At 34.0% G+C, this 18,935-nt stretch overlaps 5 protein-coding genes and 2 pseudogenes across 7 annotated transcripts; 3 read left to right on the top strand and 4 right to left on the bottom strand.

The window, feature by feature from the left end:
* Positions 1 to 149: 149 nt before the first annotated feature.
* Positions 150 to 1,322, top strand: LOC9317841 (cysteine-rich and transmembrane domain-containing protein A). Its single transcript, XM_021028957.1, has 3 exons — positions 150 to 350; positions 480 to 669; positions 1,024 to 1,322. The coding sequence occupies exons 1-3, from the start codon at positions 305 to 307 to the stop codon at positions 1,067 to 1,069; spliced, it is 282 nt and encodes a 93-aa protein (XP_020884616.1). The 5' UTR covers positions 150 to 304; the 3' UTR covers positions 1,070 to 1,322.
* A 1,777-nt stretch (positions 1,323 to 3,099) lies between these two features.
* On the top strand, positions 3,100 to 3,777 carry LOC9317840 (EMBRYO SURROUNDING FACTOR 1-like protein 4). The gene is made up of 2 exons (XM_021028958.1): positions 3,100 to 3,228; positions 3,328 to 3,777. The coding sequence occupies exons 1-2, from the start codon at positions 3,114 to 3,116 to the stop codon at positions 3,486 to 3,488; spliced, it is 276 nt and encodes a 91-aa protein (XP_020884617.1). The 5' UTR covers positions 3,100 to 3,113; the 3' UTR covers positions 3,489 to 3,777.
* Positions 3,778 to 5,305: 1,528 nt separating this feature from the next.
* LOC9317839 (probable calcium-binding protein CML35) lies at positions 5,306 to 6,413 on the top strand. Its single transcript, XM_002881727.2, has one exon. It carries the CDS (start codon positions 5,549 to 5,551, stop codon positions 6,197 to 6,199), a length of 651 nt encoding a protein of 216 aa, XP_002881773.1. The 5' UTR covers positions 5,306 to 5,548; the 3' UTR covers positions 6,200 to 6,413.
* Positions 6,414 to 6,500: 87 nt separating this feature from the next.
* On the bottom strand, positions 6,501 to 9,077 carry LOC110229175 (annotated as a pseudogene). Its single transcript, XR_002332637.1, has one exon. The product of XR_002332637.1 is annotated as an uncharacterized LOC110229175 (transcript).
* Positions 9,078 to 9,383: 306 nt separating this feature from the next.
* LOC9317838 lies at positions 9,384 to 10,079 on the bottom strand. Its single transcript, XM_021029799.1, has one exon. It carries the CDS (start codon positions 9,897 to 9,899, stop codon positions 9,456 to 9,458), a length of 444 nt encoding a protein of 147 aa, XP_020885458.1. The 5' UTR covers positions 9,900 to 10,079; the 3' UTR covers positions 9,384 to 9,455.
* Positions 10,080 to 13,368: 3,289 nt separating this feature from the next.
* Positions 13,369 to 14,474, bottom strand: LOC110229193 (annotated as a pseudogene).
* An 886-nt stretch (positions 14,475 to 15,360) lies between these two features.
* LOC9315995 (putative methyltransferase DDB_G0268948) lies at positions 15,361 to 17,257 on the bottom strand. 2 transcript variants are annotated; one of them, XM_021028666.1, is made up of 3 exons: positions 17,053 to 17,257; positions 16,189 to 16,837; positions 15,361 to 15,422 (listed from the first exon to the last, which is right to left on the bottom strand). In XM_021028666.1, the coding sequence occupies exons 1-3, from the start codon at positions 17,200 to 17,202 to the stop codon at positions 15,412 to 15,414; spliced, it is 810 nt and encodes a 269-aa protein (XP_020884325.1). In that variant the 5' UTR covers positions 17,203 to 17,257; the 3' UTR covers positions 15,361 to 15,411. The 2 variants fall into 2 exon arrangements, with proteins under 2 accessions (XP_020884325.1, XP_002879928.1); XM_002879882.2 differs by lacking the exon at positions 15,361 to 15,422 and having other exon boundaries at positions 15,964 to 16,837; positions 17,053 to 17,256.
* Between the last annotated feature and the right edge of the window lie 1,678 nt (positions 17,258 to 18,935).

Raw genomic sequence — 18,935 nt, 5'->3', positions numbered from 1 at the left:
TAATAATATCCCTCCTGCAAAAGGCAGAAACCGCGTGAATCTTGTTTTAATTTAACATTTTTTTTATTGGTAGTTTCATAATTTAATTTGCATTCATCGTTATTGAACGCTAAGGTTATGGATAGAAACAAAAAGAATAATAACTGCAAAACGCGTTTTACTTAAAACACTCTCCTCTTTTCCTTTTTCTTCTCTTTCTCTATCGCTCTATAAAACTTTCCTTCACTTTTCTTCTGGATCTAAGGTTCGTGATCTCCTTCCTCTCTACGAAGTTTACGCTTTTCTTCAAAGGAGATCAAGAACAATGAGCCAGTACAATCAACCTCCTGTCGGTGTTCCTCCTCCTCAAGGTCCTCTTTCTTCTAATTTCGATTTTGGAAGTTTCGGTTGCTAGAATTGTAATTTTCTTAGATCTGCTTAATTTTTGGTTTTCTACGATGGATCTGATTTTTTTTTTTGGTGCTGATTTGTATCAATAGGTTATCCACCGGAGGGATATCCAAAAGATGCTTATCCACCACAAGGATATCCTCCTCAGGGATATCCTCAGCAAGGCTATCCACCTCAGGGATATCCTCAACAAGGTTATCCTCCTCCGTACGCGCCGCAATATCCTCCGCCGCCGCAGCATCAGCAACAACAGAACAGTCCTGGGTTTCTAGAAGGATGGTTAGTCAATAAACCACACTCTCCATTAAATTAATCTGTTTTTATAGTTTGAAGTTTGACTATATTCCGTATCTGAATATTCAGCTACAGATTCTTAGAAAAAAGTCATGTGGTTTTACCTTTTTGCTAGAATATTCCTCTGTAGAGCTTGACTTTTGTGTGTTCTTATTATAATTTCTTGTTCCTAAATAAAGATGGATCCTTTTTGTGTTCTCTGTTCGTTCACTGATCACAGGATAATTTTCTTAAAGCAACTGAATAGTCTGGATCTGTGATTGTGCTCTTGTTGTTATTGGTTTGGGAGTGTTTATTAGTACTGATTGAGAAATGTGAAAACTGTTTTTGTTTTTGCAGTCTTGCTGCTTTGTGCTGTTGCTGTCTCTTGGATGCTTGCTTCTGATTGGAGTCTCTCTCTCTCTGCATAAAGCTTCGGGATTTATTTGTAAGAGGGTTTTGGTTAAACAAAAACCTTAATTGATTAGTGGGCATTAAAAATGAATCTCTCGATGATTCTCTTTCGTTTTATGCTTTATGTTCTTCGGTTCACATTAACTATTGTCTATCGATGTTCTGGCTTAGTTTGGATTTGATTATGGGAATGTAAATTGGTGGGTGGACACTATTCTATGCCGTAGTTTATTGCTTTCTTTTTAGTCTCTCTGCCTTCATAGTTCATATGATCGTATCCCAATGATTTTGGTTTCGTCCATATATCATTGATTATTTCATTTGACAACTATTATAAAATAATAAACGTCATTGAAAGAAATAAATTCGTTTCTCGTGGAATTTTCACTAAATGTATGGTCTCTGTTCCACATGGGTTGGTTCCATTATTGCTGTTAGGTAATGGTTTTAATCAGAGAGAATAAAGATTAGTATGAAAATAATATCGCAACTGTTATCAGGGGGGATAAAGATTAGTATTAAAAGTTATTGCAGCTAGTACACAAATGTGTATAAAATATAAGTTGTCTAAAATCATGTTTCTGCTCATTCTATTACAAACATAAAAATATCAGATCACAAAAAAAGTCTATTTAAAAAATCCAAACACAACATAACATCAAACAGTTGAGACCAAAAATGGCCTAACTGGTGAAGTCACAATTATGAGAGGAAGACTCAAGAAACGAAGAAGCATCAGGCGACCCACACCGCTTTGTTTCACCGTTGACATAAAGAATCAAACCACTTTGGTTCTTTACTTCGACAACAATCGCCTTCTCTTTCTTAAACCCACATGTCGTCGACACTGATTGAACACAAGGTTTAGTCTTGTCGACTACTCGACTTGGCTTTGGATAATAGAAATCCGTTGGGAAAAAATTGAACTGAAGAAGACCCGACATCGTAGTTTGCAAATCAAATCGATACTCAACAACTTTGTGAACGAGTGTGAATAGAAATATTTCTCTTGTGTTTATGTTCCTTTTATTGCTTAAAATATAGGAAGAAAAGGATTCAGAGTGATTTTGGACATTGAAGTTTCCTTGGGCTCGACGAATTTTGCTTGAGGAAAAAGTCTAGATTGGTTAGGGTTTGACAGGTCTTCTTTAATCTGTCTTTGACGCTTTGACATTAAAACTCATCTAGAAACAACTAGAAGAAAAAAGCAACTTTGATTTCCAATTGTTACTTTACTTATGGAAATTGTTTCCATATGAATTCACTCGCCTTTTCAAAAAATTTCTTTTTTAAATATGAACTACCTTTATTGAAAAATTTCACATATTATGTCACCATCATCAGATTTCCAATTTACAACAACAACAACAAAAAGAGTAAAAAGACTGATTTGAAGATGACTATGCTGTTAATGGCTATCTGTTATGGTGCTAATTAAGTTAAGATTGCTGGGATACTGAATTTTGGGAACGACGTTGAGGTTGGTAATGAAGTTGTATTTGTGACCACTAACGTCTAACGATGTGCTCTGTTTAGTGTTTTTATCCTTTTGGGGCATGTCTTTGGTTTTTGCATTTGTTTGGCAACGAGTATAAAACTACTACTAATTACAAAAATTGGGTTCAAGTCACATAACAATTGTGCGAGAGCGAGCGTCTTGAGGAGGAATTGTTGCAATGGACGGTTACTTTGTTAACAAGTTATATACCTTAGGAACTGTTTTGATGTTGTTGCAACTTGTAACTTGCTACTGAATCTTTTGATGTTCATAGATCTGAATCATTAAAGTCATGATGATCACAAGATAGTTGTTTAGTTAGAATCTTGAAGTAAGAGGTGCTCTGTTGACAATGTTTAATATCTAGCTTGCAAAATGTTTAAACTACTATAAAGAAGTTCAACATATTAACCGAAATAGTTGGAAATCTCAAAGAGCGTGATCGAAAAAAGATTTATGGAATATATTATCTTTAAATACTGTATCACCTAATTTAAGCCTCTCTATTTCCTATATATAGAGAGAGATTAAGCTTTGGATGTTACACCAACTCAGAAAGATAAGTAAGAAGCACAAATTCATTCAAACCATGAAATCATCACATGCATCTCTCATCTGCATACTGTTGCTCTCTCTATTTGCTCTACATCAATGTATGTACAAGTTGTCTCATATATATAATATAAACCAAATATCTATTTATTTTAGAGTCATCAAAGTTGGGTTGATGTGTGTTTCAAATTAATGTGTAGGTGTGAGGTTACAAAGATCGAACAAAATCGATATGTCTGTATGCGTCCATGACATTTGCGGCGGTGTTTTCGACGGAGGCTGTTATTGCTGTCCCAAAACGCCAGCTCTTTGCTGGGCAGACAACCAATTCTGCACCACCTATTGTCACGCTCAAAGTTAAAACCTTTTAAATAAACTGATCTGGAGCTAGTTGTCCCATTTCAAATCTATAGCTACCCCTATTGTCATTTATGTTTGCATCTCTTTGGCAACGAGAATAAGAGTATATACTCCTAATTTAACATCGCCCCCTTCTTGAGGTTTAAAGATCTTGTGAAAGGATGTTGAGGTGTAGTCATTAATTATGTGTTTCCTTAGTTTACAAGTAATATACCATAATATTTGTTGTGATGTTTTCTATTTTATAATCGGGGAATCTCATAAATTCAGACTTATTGAGGTTTGAGACATGTGATAAGCTCTTGCCATTTAAAACGTCCAGTTGCCTACTATACTATGATTCAAATCGTAGTACAAAGAGTCGAAACTCTAGTCTCCAATCCCAGGCTGATCTTTCATCCACTAGATCATATAGCTTGATCCCTATCTAAGAAAAATGCACGCATAAATAAAAAACGATCCCTATATCTAAGAAAAATGCAGGCATAAATCAAAAACGTTTTGACGTTGTTTCAACTAACTCTTACTATTCTAATGCCTGATGAATATGAATCACCAAATATGCATAATGTTTTTTTATCTTTGAAATCTCGCACAATTCTCGGAGATGGAAGAGAATCCAAAACTGCAACATCGATGAAGCAATCACTTAAATTTTCCAGGGGACAAGAGAGTTGTTTAGTCAGAAGACAGAAGCTTAAAGTAAACGTTTCAATTTGAACAAAGGCCTAGCTTGCAAAAAAGTTACACTAGAGAGTAGAGACTAGAGATATAAAGGGACTACGGAGTTTCATAAGACGCACTACTTGGCCACTTGGGCCGTTAATGCCACATTACTACATTTTTTTTTCCCGACCATAACATACATTTAGCCTTAGATAAATTTGTTCAAACACTGAGAAGGCAACAAAACAAAAACTTCATAGATTTGCCTCGTAATTCTAGAATGATAACTGCAAAATTTTATAATATCTTCGAATGTCAAAGATAAAGTTATAAACTATTCGGCTGTATCAAATTTTGTTATCAGTTCTACACACAAATCATTTTTTAAGAACAAAGACGGCCCAAGTACTGCGTCTTACGTTCTGTAGATATTTTTCTATTTTTTTATAGCCGAAACTGTTGAAATTTTTTTTGCTAATGCTTTCAAAACTTTTAGTTCATATATCCTTTAACGGAAAAAGAACACACAACGTGTTTGGCCACGCCGAGGTTTAGCACTAAAAAAGGCTCATGCAAAATGTTGAGAAATTTACACCATAGGCTTTTTTGAAAATATTGGTTTTTTTAAATTGACTACTCAAAAGAAAACCACAATTTTCTTACTGATATGCCATCGCGTGTCACGAAAAAGAGATTGAACCAAACTTTACGCTAAGTACAAATTAAACCATAATAAAATAAAACCATCATCGAAATTCCGCAACGATTAAAATAAAAATAAAAAGAAAATTAGGTTCATGAGTCTTGACTAGACGACCACTGCACCTGCAATTCTGTGACGATGTCAGAACCATAGTTATGAATCTAATCCAAAAAAAAAAAAAACACAAAACAAAATCCAATGTAGTAATCAGACAATTACATTTTTGTTTCTTTACTCAACTATTCATCCCACCGGTTTTGAAAAATCAACTTAAAAACCACTATATCATTTTGATATATTTGTTTCCTACCCGATAGATACGTTCAAACTATTTAAAAAACGGCAAATGTATGACAAAATAAAAACGGAAATACATATATTTTTAAAAAGGAAATGAATTGGATACATAGTCGTCCTAAAAGTAATCTAACTAATCAAAGAAAATAATAAAATTCCATTTAAAATAAAATAAAATAAAAGAAGAATGAAAAATGAATGAATGATAGTGTTAAGGTATAAGTATCAAAAAAACACCAAACCACTTCTCTCCTAAGGAAGCTTCGTGGAAGCTGCCATGGCTTCTCTCTTTCTCTCCCCATTTAATACCCTCCTTCCTCGTTCTTTCCTCTCAACAAGAAGAAGAATCAATACTCAAATCTCTATCATCTCTCTTTATCTTTATCTTCTCCGATATGAAGCTCGCCGCTAGCCTCAACCGCCTCAGCCCCAAACGTCTCTTTCGTTCCAAATCAAAAGCTTCCGTCTCCAGATCTGAGCCTTCTTCCTTCAGCTCCAATGCTTCTTCCTCTTCCTCCGATGGATCGTACGGTAACCTCAAACAAGGTCCAACCGCGACTCCGATCAGTGTTCTCCCTCAAAACTCCGGCGATTTCTACGCTGAGCTTATTCAAGCGTTTAAACTGATCGATCGTGATGACGACGGTGTTGTTTCCAGAGGAGATCTCGCGGCGTTGATTAGCAGGTTAAGTCCTGAACCACCGAGTCAAGAAGAGGTGAGTCTGATGCTAAGAGAAGTAGACGGCGGAGACGGTGGTTGTATCAGCCTTGAAGAGCTTGCTAGCCGTGTCGCTGGTACTTCCGGTGAAGGATCTGTTGAGACGGAGGAGCTGAGAGAGGTGTTCGAGATTTTTGACGTGGATCGTAACGGGAAAATATCGGCGGAGGAGTTACACAGAGTATTTGGAGTGATTGGAGATGAACGGTGCACGTTAGAAGAGTGTATGCGTATGATAGCGACGGTTGATGGAAACGGTGACGGTTTTGTTTGCTTCGAAGACTTTTGCCGCATGATGGCTCCAGTGATGAATGATCATCATCATTAGAATCATGTTTGATTGATGATGGTGACATCACCATGCTCTTTGTCTTCTTTTTTTTTCTATTGAAAAATTATTTATTTTACTGTTTTTGCGGTGGTGATTTCACTTATTGTGACGGCAAGCACTTAAATTGTTCACCGTCGGTTTAAATTCAGACGTCTCTCTTTCTCTAAAGTTATATAGTACTAGTAATATGAACATGTTTCTAGTTTCACTCTCTCGTTGGTTAAAAACAAACTAGTTTCCTCGAAAAGTATATTAACCTATGGTTGAAAAATGCAACTTTAGCTTTTATCCTACCTACCAAACATGTTAGTATTATCTTAGCTATATATTTTTTTATTTTTCTGAAAACGTCTTTAAAAATCTAACATTAGTGAATCCATTTTGGAGAGTTTGTTTTAAATTGTTGAATTAACTTGTTTATATATCCAAAACATATAAAATTTTTTTGAAAAACCAAATTTCCTTTAACTTACAAATGCGTGAATGGAGGCTAGAAATGAGCTAACATTTAGGTGAGAAGGAGAAAGACTCGATCTCGGCTAAATCACTTGAAAGATCCTTACCTCCCAAATCTACCGATTAGCTCTCTAATCCTTAATCATCTCAATCCAATAACAATCCTCGAGATGGAGATAATTAAGGATTAAACTACTATGATTACATCATATATGTTGGTCGACGTTCTAATTAGATTTTTTTCTTTTTATTTTGGTCAACCAATCTAACTTCATGCATCTAATCAAAGAATTTATTTTTACATGTTCTAACGATGTTTGATTGGTCTACATTTAGGTACAAAATTCAGATTAAAAAGAAAGAAAAATAATGGAACATTTTGGAATGACTATGTCCACAAACATCGTCAAGAGTAAGTGCGCCAACCAACTGTACTCCACTCGACCAGTGGCCTAGGGAGTTATGGACCCTCCCCATCTCCAATGTGGCAATGTTTCTTTCTCTTTTTTTCTTTTGGTAAAATATATCTATTAATCTTTTACAAGTAATTATTTACTCTAAATCCTATTGATTCCGCCGAATTCCAAATTGGAAGAAAACGAAAGATACATGCACCACAACAAACGCCGAGTCTTGCTCGAATCCTAACCACACACATACGTGTAGAATGATCGGACCACCACAAGATTTGTTTATTAGTTGGTTAGTAAATAGACTTTTATCAATGCATTAAATTTATATGACGCAACGCGTTGATGCATGATTGCTGCTAAAGAATCAAAATCCTGCCGGGAGTATAAATGCTTTCTAAGAATTTTTTATGTTACGGACGACAGAAATAATTTGAAAGTATAGTTTGATTCTTATAATGAAGTTTTTATGAGATTCTGTTGATTTTAATAAGGTATACTTCACATGGCACTCTTAACTTAGTCAGCGAATGGTACTTCACATGGAAAGAGATTAACCCTCGATCGGTAAAATGTTTCAATTTCGAATACTTTATACATACTCTTGTTTCAGTTTTATATTTAGTTTCAAACAAGATGACATGGTAATTTAGGTTTTTTTTACACCTCAATTATTGTGGTGTTTTTGGATATGTCGACAGTCGACAGGCGACATTAGAAATGACTTTTCATATAGATACAAGTTTGAAAGTTCTTGGGATGCTTCCTCGTCTGCACACGCATATATACACACATTTGTATACATGGCCGCTTGTGATATCTTCCAAATTATACGAACTGTGAACGTTTTGGCATTTTGTTGGACAGTAAAAGTCACGAAACATCAGCAAAATGATGATAGGTATGTTCCTTTCATTGTTGTTGCCTAATTGGTATCAACCAAAACAACAGTAATCAAAATGTTATATGTGCTGTCTTTGGGCCTGTTGGGCCCATTCGTAAAAGTAAAACCTATACAAATCTCCGTGCCACTCAACAAAACCTAGGGGTTTTTCTTTATGCACCATGGACAAGCCGGCGAGCAGCAAAGTAATAATGGATAAGGAGCAACCGCTTTGGTTCGTTGAAAACAAGCGGAAGCAGGATTCCCGTAAGGACTCTCATCCTCCCTATGAAACCGAATCCTATCTCGAGGTCTCAATGGACAAGACGGAGAGCAGCAAAGCAATCATGAGTAAGGAGGATTGCTTACTCGGCTCCAACGATATTATTTCTGCGTTTATTGCTTCTCAGGATAAGATGATGGCTGAGCAGGATTCAGCCGCTGGAGATGGGAGCACCCGAGTACTTAAGTCTTGGGCTTTGATTGGGCCTATCAGATTGAAGAATGAAAAACCTTTTCTGATGTAGACGTATCTTATTTACATTATTGCCATCATCTCTTTTTATATAGATTTAATAATTAGATCCACGTTAAAGCTGGAACTACGTACAAAACAATGAAACATGAACATGGCACGGGTCTCTTAACGTCGACTTTCTCCTTAGCTGTCTGATACGCCGAAGATGACCTCAGATAAGTCATATACTCTTCATACACCATTTCTTTCTCCGGCACAAACCTAACCGGATAACTTTGACTCTCCGTTGACTCATCATCATCCACATTCCACCTTCTCGAACGGGAACTCAATTCCTCTGTACCCATCCTCCACAAGCCGTCTCGCTTTATCCCAAAACGGGCCAACTTTCTCCTCGTAAACCCGTTGGAAAACCTTGTGCACGGCGGCGTTGACCTCCGGATTGGTGTAGCACCAGGCAGCGATTACTCCGTTGGGTTTCTTGAGCACGTGTTTTACGTTGCTGTAAAAGGTCGTGAGGTTGAACCAGTGAAGGGCTTCTGCGACGGTGACTAAATCGACTGATGATTCTGGCGCCACTAGCTGCTCGATGTCATTCCGAAAGTGACTAAATTGTTTTTGCTGGATTACTTTATATTTTCTATTAAATTAATAGATATTATTATTTGTCAACAGCTTACAACATTTTTTTCCCAGTTGATTGTTTTCAGGTTAGTCCAAAAATTTAAATTTTCAGAAAGTATAAACCCTTTGACTTTTCCTACTAGTAAGCTGAACTATAAACTGCTGAAGTACCATCGTTTGATTACGTTTACGACAGGAGCTGCTTAATTATATAAGCTTTTGTGGAGCATATTACATATATAATAGTAGATTACCATACATTAAATCACACTATACATATATATATATATATATATATATATATATATATATATATATATATACATACACACTTTAAAGCAGCGACGATCGCATCATACATCCTTGTCAAGAAGACACCGATGGCATAGTTAGCGATAAACTTTAACTAGAGCTGAGAAATGTTGTGGCGGCATAGGTAGCGATAACAATGAGATTCTGGAGGCTAATGCTAACCAGATCATTAACGGAGGCTCTGAGTACGCCGCCCGGTGGATAGATAAAGCATGAGTTAGTAGGAAGATTTGCTTTGATTTCGCACTTACTTGGATTAACCAAAGGCGTATAGGCGGGGTTGATCACAAGGGTAAATACACCGACGGCATTGGTCACTGCTTGAGCGAGGGTTGAGTTTGAGCCTGGACATTCAATGTAGACTGTGGCATTAGAGACAGGTGGTGCGCTTGGATCTCCGTCAAGGCTACAATACACGACACCACGTATGCTGACTCGGTCGATTCCGTAGCCCCAGAGTGTAAAGCTATGGGATATGGAGAAGAGTGAAGCCATGAGAAGTATGGAGAGGAGGAAAACATTTGATTTTTTCATATATATTTTTTTTGGTATCTGTTTTGATTTGGTTTAAAAAATGTTTTGACTGTAGGTGTAGTGTGGCAAATAAAGCGTAAAGGGAGATGTATTTATATGGGTATGTATGTGATATTTGATTTGATAATCGGATAAATCATGGATTGACAAAATTAATTCCAAAATCCGATGATAGTTGTGTTTGCTTGCCATTTTAAACGCTTATCATATACAAGAAAAATCCAACAGTATACGTAATAATATTACGGGTTGCATTTACTTTTTAGTTTAACTTCTCGTTTAGTTTAAGTTTATGTTTTAGTTAAGTTGAAGTTTTACATACTTTCAAGCCACATGCATATCCCTTTTAGGAAGTGTACGTTTACTGAAAGTAATGTATTTAATTGTGTTCCTTACTTGCACGAGGAGACATGTAGTATGATTCACAAGAAAAAGCTTTGAATGCATGAAAATGCTCCAAGGAAAAGGAAATAGAAATATGTATTTGTTTTAGAAGTGTTTCCTTTTATCATATTTGAAGACTTGAAGTTGTAGTTAATGTGAATGTGTTCTAGTGAAAAAAAAAAAAAGATGGTGTAGCTCAGTAGCTAGTGTACGTGCGGGTATCTCTAAAGGTTATAAAGTTTTTAATTAGGCGATGCCAATGCCTTAGTACATTTTTGCTAAAAAATGCCTTCATACATACTGTACAGGCAAATAGATGAGGGTAAATTAATTTTGACTTGGTTTTCGATCATCTCTTTAACTTTCGTGGGCATATTTTCTTTTAAATAGATGGTGACACCACTTTCTTATAGTTTTGGTTTCAGAACCGTGATTTAAGTTTAATGATCTTCCGGTGATCAGGTCTACAGCCTAATTACATTTGTTTATAAATTCACTTAATAATTTAACTCATCAAAACTTAACTGAATTATTTAATGACAGTGGTGTGGTTGGTCTGTTTGAGCACAATGTTGATGCAAGTTTTTGATAGTAAATGTAAATGCACAATGTTGATGCAAGTTTTTGATAGTTTCAACATGATAACATGAAACATAACATCAATTCTTTCATGGAGAGTTAAACAGCTTAAATCATGATCACATCTTCATGGATAGTTTCAACAAGATCACATCTTTCTTACCTCTCTCATCTCTCGGAGAAAGAAGATTTTTATGAATGGGAAATTGAAGGTAATTTAGAAGTCGGTAATCCACGGGTCTTGTTTACAACACTCTCTGCCCTTAGAGCATTTCCAATGGTAGATATCTATAGAGTGTCTCACTAATATAATATTAATATTTTTATGTTTAATTTATTTAGAAAAATTCACACTAAAATTCTACTTCCATTGGTGAGATATCTCTATGGGTGTCTCATCAATATAATATTTATATTTTTATATTAAATTTAATTTTTCAATGATATTTTAAAACATATCAAATTATATCTTAAATATAGTCATTCAAACTAAATAATTATATTTATTTATAGAATTAAATAATATAATGAATATTAATAATTTTAAAAACATTAATTAATAGTACTATTGTAAATAATATATTAAAGAGACTATTATTTTTAAAAGCACAATTAAACATAAATTGAACTTTAAACAACATATAAATGCTTTGAAGTCGACTGCAGGTTTTAGTTCGACTTTATTGCAAGTTTTGTAATAGCAATTTTGATATAATGTGTAAAATGATAAGTGTTATTGAATTGAGAGCAGTTAAACAACAGAAAATTCAAGAAAACTAAAACCAAAAACCAAAAAGGACAGTCTTGTACAGAAAATTATAATAAAAAATATTGTAATAAAAAATTTATATTAAATTTTAAACATATCATTTAATTATATTAGAAATTTTGTAAAACAATATGATTAAAATTATATTAGACATTTTGTAAATAATGACAGAAGATAACACATTATTTATCAAAATATCAAAATGTTGACAAAATATCAGATTATTCATCTTAGATTTATTTTCTAATATTATAGTATTTTATTAACTAAAATTATTAATTTATATTTATATTAACCTTAACTAATATCAATTAAAAATAATATTAATATATAGTCATCAGTTTAAACTTTTGTATAATGGAACTTGATATATAGATAATTTTATTTTATGAATTGTAGAAAAATAAAACTAAAAAATAATAACTTATAAACTATTTAATTGATATTATAAATCTTAGAGTAATTGAATTTAAAAAGAAACTGTTAGACCAATATAAGATTGACATGTGTATGAAAAAGAAGGTTTCTCAAATGAGAAACGTGTCTCAGCTTTTTTAATTAAAATATCATTTTTTATTGATTTTTGATTTGTTTTTAATATGGATGTTTCTATGAAACATCACTGATAGAAGTGCTCTTACGTGCCATCTACAACCCATCCGATGGCAAAAATCTGATATCGGCTTCGTTTATGATCCAAATTACTGTGCTGGTTTGTAATGGGTTTGTCTCTTTTCATTTAGGCTTCGGCCATAAAAAAAAAACTAAAGTCTGGGCTGGGCTTTTGTAATTTTTACTTCTTTCCTTTAAATAACAAAACCAGTTTAAAAAAAAAAAAAAAAACATAACATTAACTGTTACTGACTTTGCTTTTTGCTAAACGTTACTGACTTTGTTTAGTAAACGATATTTGTGTGTATTTTTTGAGTAGTATTTTGCAAATTTAAAGAAATTTTGGTTTTTAAACTTTGAATAAAATAGGAGTTTTTTTGGTAAATTTTGAAAGTTAAGCTTTTAATTTATCTCTTTTTTTTTTGAATTTAATGTTAAATTATATTCAAAAGAAAAATAAACATTTTCTACAACGTAATGCGATGCAATTCGAATCATTTTTAAGACATTAAAAAAAACAACAAAGTCTTCTCTAGATCCTTGATGCAAACCAAGTTTGGAGTCCGCTTGAGGCTCCTCTCCCTTCCATTGTGCTCAACCGATTACGTTTTTTATCTCTACAAGTTCATGCATGTTTTTCTATTACAGATCGATTTTATAGAGTATCTTGCTTATTCATTTAATTTCGAAACTAAATAAAATATACTTTTATTATTCTTTTATCTACGATTTTTAAAAAAAAAATATTTTTGCTGGATTACTTTATATTTTATTTTAATTTAATAGATATTATTATTTGTCAACAGCTAAAAACATTTTTTTCCAGTTGATTGTTTTTTCAGGTTAGTCCAACAATTTAAATTTTCAGAAAGTATAAACCCTTTGATTTTTCCAACTACTAAGCTGTCTAAAAGCTACCGAAGTACCATCATTTATTACGTTTATCAAAATCCATTAGTATATATAGTTAGAACATACTATTTGATATGATTTATTTGGTTTCTGGTATAATAATAAAAGATAGTAATAAGTAGTAAGAGAATTATTAATAATAAAATACAGATCCAGATTTTACTATTAGTATCCTTTTAGTTTACATAAAGATGACAATCCTACCCAAAAAAAAATTTACATAAAGATGACAAAGACGGAGCTGCTTATATATAAGCTTTTGTGGAGCATATGCATCACTTATTTCTCCCTATATATAAAATAGTAGAAGACCATACATTAAATCACACTATACATATATATATATTGCTGCATCAATATATATACATACAAAAACTTTAAAGCAGCAACGATCGCATCATACATCATTGTCGAGAAGACACCGATTGCATATTTAGCGATAAACATTAACTAGGGCTGAGAAATGTTGTGGCATCATAGGTAGCGATGCAAATGGGATACTGGAGGGTGATGCTAACCAGATCATTAACTGAGGCCATGAGTCCGCCGCCTGGTGGGTAGATAAAGCATGTGCTAGTCGGAAGATTTGCTTTGATTTCACACTTATTTGGATTAACCAAACTCGTATTGGCGGGGTTGATTACAAGGGTAAATACACCGACCGGATTGGTCACTGCTTAAGCGAGGGTTGAGTTTGAGCCTGGACATTCAATGTAGACTGTGGCATTAGAGACAGGTGGTGCGCTTGGATCTCCGTCAAGGCTACAATACACGACACCACGAATGCTGACTCGGTCGATTGTGTAACCCCAAAGTGTAAAGCTGTGGGATATGGAGAAGAGTGAAGCCATGAGAAGTATGGAGAGGAAGAAAACGTTTGATTTTTTCATTTTTTCATTTTTTTTGGTTATCTGTTTTGATTTGGTTTTAAAAGTGTTTTAACTGTAGATGTTGTGTGGCAAATAAAGCGTAAGGGGAGGGGTATTTATATGGGGGTATGTATGAAAGATATTTGATGTGATAATCAGAGAAATCATGGATTGACAAAATTAATTCCAAAATCCGATGATAGTTGTGTTTGCTTGCCATTTTAAACACTTATCGTATACAAGAAAAATCCAACAGTTAGGGATACGTAATAATATTACGGGTTGCATTTACTTTTTAGATTAACTTCACCCTTTAGTTTAAGTTGAAGTTTTACATACTTTCAAGCCACATGCATATCCCTTTTAGGAAGTGTACGTTTACTGAAAGTAATGTATTTAATTGTGTTCCTTACTTGCACGAGGAGACATGTAGTATGATTCACAAGAAAAAGCTTTGAATGCATGAAAAATGCTCCAAGGAAAAGGAAATAGAAATATCAAATATGTATTTGTTTTGAAAGTGTTTCTTTTTATCAGATTTGAAGGTGTAGTTAATGTGAATGTGTTATAGAGAAACAAGAAAAGATAGTGTAGGTCAGTAGCTAGTGTACGTGCGGGTATCTGTAAGGGTTATAAAGTTTTTAATTAGGCGATGCCAATGCCTTGATACAGTTTTGCTAAAAAATGCCTTCATACATACACGCAAATAGATGAGGGTAAATTAAATTTGACTTGGTTTTCGACCATTTCTTTCACTTTCATGGGAATGTTTTTTTAAAAAGATTTAGCATAGGATGTTTGAAAGTTCTTGGGATGCTTCCTATTCTGCACTAGCATATATATACACATGTACAATTGTCTACATGGCCGCTTGTAATAACATCCAAATTATGCGAACTGTGAACGCTTTGGCATTTTGTTGGACAGAAATAGCCACCAAACATCATCAAAATGATTGTAGGTATCCTTTCAAAATACTGGAAGAAGTCGGATTTTGATCCATATATAAACTCGATCGTAAAAAAAGAGTCAGTAAACTTATAACTATTTTCCATAGTAAATGGATAAACGACAAAGTATGAAAATAAGTGTGTTCGCGCGTGGGGTAAGAGAGAAAGAGGACAAAAATCGTGTGTGGTGTGGTTTAGCGAAAGATTAGATCCCCAGGAAAGCTGGGAACTACAAAACAATGAAACATGAACACGTGTCTCTCTTTACGTCGACTTCTGTCATCATCGTGGTCCCATTTCTTATCTAACACGACCCACGTTTATTTTATAGTACATCGGAAAAAATCAAAACTACTAAACTAGCGTCTTTCTGGGTGTGACCGACCGACCACAAGGTGTTCGTCGAAAGGCCTAACTGAAATATATCAACTTATTATTCAAACACGATCTTCTCATTTCCAGAACCGTTGTCTGGGTTTAACATCGAATCCGATCCCGATGGACGACGATATGGCGAGCAGCAAAGTAATCATGAATAGGGAGGAGCTGCTTTTGTTCGTTGAAAACAAGCGGAAGGAGGATACCCGTAGGGATTGCGCTCTCGCCCTCACGGAGCTTGTAGAATCATTTGTTGCTGCTAATAAGGAGTCGTTTGTCCAACTTATTAAAAAAAAAAAGATGTCTGATTCGGCCTCCCGAGACGGGACCACTCCGAGTATCCAAGTCTTGGGCTTTGATTGGACCTATCAGATTCAAGAATGAAACCCTTTCTGATCTAGAGGTATCTTGTTTACATTATTATTGCATGAGAGATTATCAAATCAATAATAATGCCACCAGTGATCCCTTTCTCAACACTTTGCTTCTTGAAAATAACGTGCCTATTATTCCTGGTGAATTAGTCTTTGAGTGGTTCCTGTCATTTAGGATCTATTGGTTGTAATACGATTATAAAACAGGGCAGTAGCCCTCTATTAAGTCAATAAGAATCAGTTTACAATCATCTCTTTTGTCTCTTTAATTTACAAAAATAGCATCTACTTTCCATAAGTCTCTTGTCAATATGGCTCATTTTAATTAATTTGAAAACATTTTCCATAGGAATTCCTTTAAACTCACAAGATCATAAATAAGTTGGAAACTAGTAAGTAGGAAGTAGTAACCATAGATATTCTTGTCTCGGGTGGTGTTGGAGATATCTATTCAAATGCCATCTTCTCCAACTCTTCCGATCAACAAGTGAATCGGAAACCTGACAACTTTCTTCTCTTTCCCATCTTCTTTCCACGAATCGGCAAACTTTCCTTCCATCTCCGTCGTCAGAAGCTCTAAACCCTTCTCCTTAGCCGTCTGATACGCCGAAGATGACCTCAGATAAGTCATATACTCTTCATACACCATTTCTTTCTCAGTCACGAACCTTATCGGCAAACTTTGACTTTCCGTTGACTCATCATTATCCACCTTCTCGAACGGAAACTCAATTCCTCTGTACCCATCCTCCACAAGCCGCCTCGCTTTATCCCAATGAGGGCCAAGTTTCTCATCGTAAAACCGTTGGAAAACCTTGTCCACGGCGGCGTTAACCTCCGGATTGGTGTAGCACCAGGCGGCGATTACCCCGTCGGGTTTCTTGAGCACGTGTTTCACGTTGCTATAGAAGTTCGTGAGGTCGAACCAATGAAGGGCCTGTGCGACGGTGACTAAATCGACTGATGATTCAGGTGCTACTAGCTTCTCTATCTCCGATGAAGACATCGTCGGTGGAGTGATCTCGTAACGGACGTTGGGAAGCCTTGCAGCAAATTCAAGTTGCTTCGAGCTCGTGTCGGTAGCAATCACGTTCTTGTAGATTCCGGCTAGCTGGACAAAATTAAAATTAGTTCAGGAGAAATCGTATTCGAAATCAATATCGAATGAATCTGTCCCAATTGATATTGAATCAAGAGTCTATCAAACGTAACAATTTTGAGTCAAAAGTGTATCAAACCCAAACATGATATAGAATTTTGAATCAAAATTTGAAGACTAACACGAAAATTGTAAGTTTATTTAGAAATTGAAGAACATTATTATACCCATCGTGAGGCTTGGCCGCTTCCGGCGCCGACGTCCCAAGCAAGGTCGTGGCACGGTGTTTTCGATGCCAGATATTCGAAGAGTTTGGTCGGGTAACTGGGTCGGGCTGCTGCGTATTGCTCCGCTTGCTTGATGAATAATTTCGCCATTTGTTCTCTCTTTTTTTTTTTTTTCTCGTGCTTCTTGAATAAACTTTTTAACTTGGGTTTTGAAGGATCCGATGGATCTATTATATGTAACAAGGATTCGATAGAAGCGTGTCAAACTTGAATTGATCAAAGTTATATGTAACAAGGATTCGATAGAAGCGTGTCAAACTTGAATTGATCAAAGTTGGTGAATGGAATCCAAAAGAGTGATTATCACGGGAAGGTCATATATGCTGTTAAAGAAAGTGCTGTTAAACTAAATCTTTTCGCGGGAAGATATGATAGTTTAAATGGGCTTCTATGGACTCTCCTTAGCCCAATATATAAAAAAATCAAATGGCCCATTAATCAGTTTATGAAAACTTATTGGAGATATACTTGAACTCTGGAAATACCCTTTTTTCTTGCCACGTATTTTATAACTGTTATAAAAATAATAGCTAGAGAAAGATAGGAGTATTAGTTAATTAATGAGACTGAATGACTGATACTTGAATTTAGAATAATGAAATTCCCAAAAATGGAATGGTAAAGTGGGAGATCTGGAAATTGGTGAAAAAAGTCTATGAAAGTGACAACCAAATTTAATGGTAAATCCTCATTAAATCATGTCGAATTTCATTATTATTTTACCTTTCTTTGGCCCCTCGATTTATAAAAAGGTTAATTATCGCCAACTTGTTTCACCATTGAGTCATTGACTCTTTTATTTGATTTTTACCTATCGAAAATTTATTTATTAGTCTTGTCCACAAATGCAACATTACTATATAGTCTACAAGCCGTAAATGCGTGGGACAAAATGATTATTAACCAATTTTAATGTATTAATAATATTAAAGATCTTTGATTTTTATATTATTAGATAAATTAAACGGTAGTATATTAATAATTATCAAGATTAGTAGAATTTTCATTTATGTATTAATATTTATGTTTATCATAATTTATGATATACTAGATAAGGTCCGCCTAAATAGGCGGGTATAATATATAAATATAAATTATTATCAATGATATTTAAATTTTGATTAATATAGTAATCCATTCACTTTCTCTAATATTTAATAATTTAGTATTTTTTGTTTTAAACAAAAATTAAATCTTACACATTCCATTTTTTTATACATTTTAACAATTTATTTCATCGTAATAAACTGAATTTTAATTCTACACACTCTTTCATATTCTTAAAATTTTTAGTTTATAATTATTACTACATGCACTAAAATTCTTAAAATAAAATTAAGTATAACCACACTAATGTTTTTTTTATCAAATATTCAAATATTCATTCGTTTTTATAAGCTCATTATTTTTTGTAAAAATCTTGTGTTTTCATTTGGTGAATAAAAACACTATATTACGATGATAAATACAATTTTATCCAATTAAATTAATGTTAAATAAATTATATTGTTATTTAAAACTTCAACCATTATTCTTTATTTGTTAATATCCTTTTTTATTGAACAAATATTTGTTAATATCCATACTAAATGATTTTATAGAAAATAATTAACACATGCCAAATCTAATTGACCAATAACACATGTGAAGAAAAATTGTTAGTTTTCCTTTTTGGCTAAGAAAAATAAAGTTAACAAATTTTAAAAATTAGATATATAAATTAGTATATGTAAATATATATATATTTTTTTTGAACAAATATTTGTTAATATCTATACTAAATGATTTTATGGAAAATAATTAACATATGCCAAATCTAATTG

The sequence above is a fragment of the Arabidopsis lyrata genome (assembly GCF_000004255.2).
Source record: "Arabidopsis lyrata subsp. lyrata unplaced genomic scaffold ARALYscaffold_4, whole genome shotgun sequence".
Lineage (NCBI taxonomy): Eukaryota > Viridiplantae > Streptophyta > Magnoliopsida > Brassicales > Brassicaceae > Arabidopsis > Arabidopsis lyrata.
Note: the sequence above shows the minus strand (reverse complement) of the source record. Positions and strands in the feature narration are given on the sequence as shown.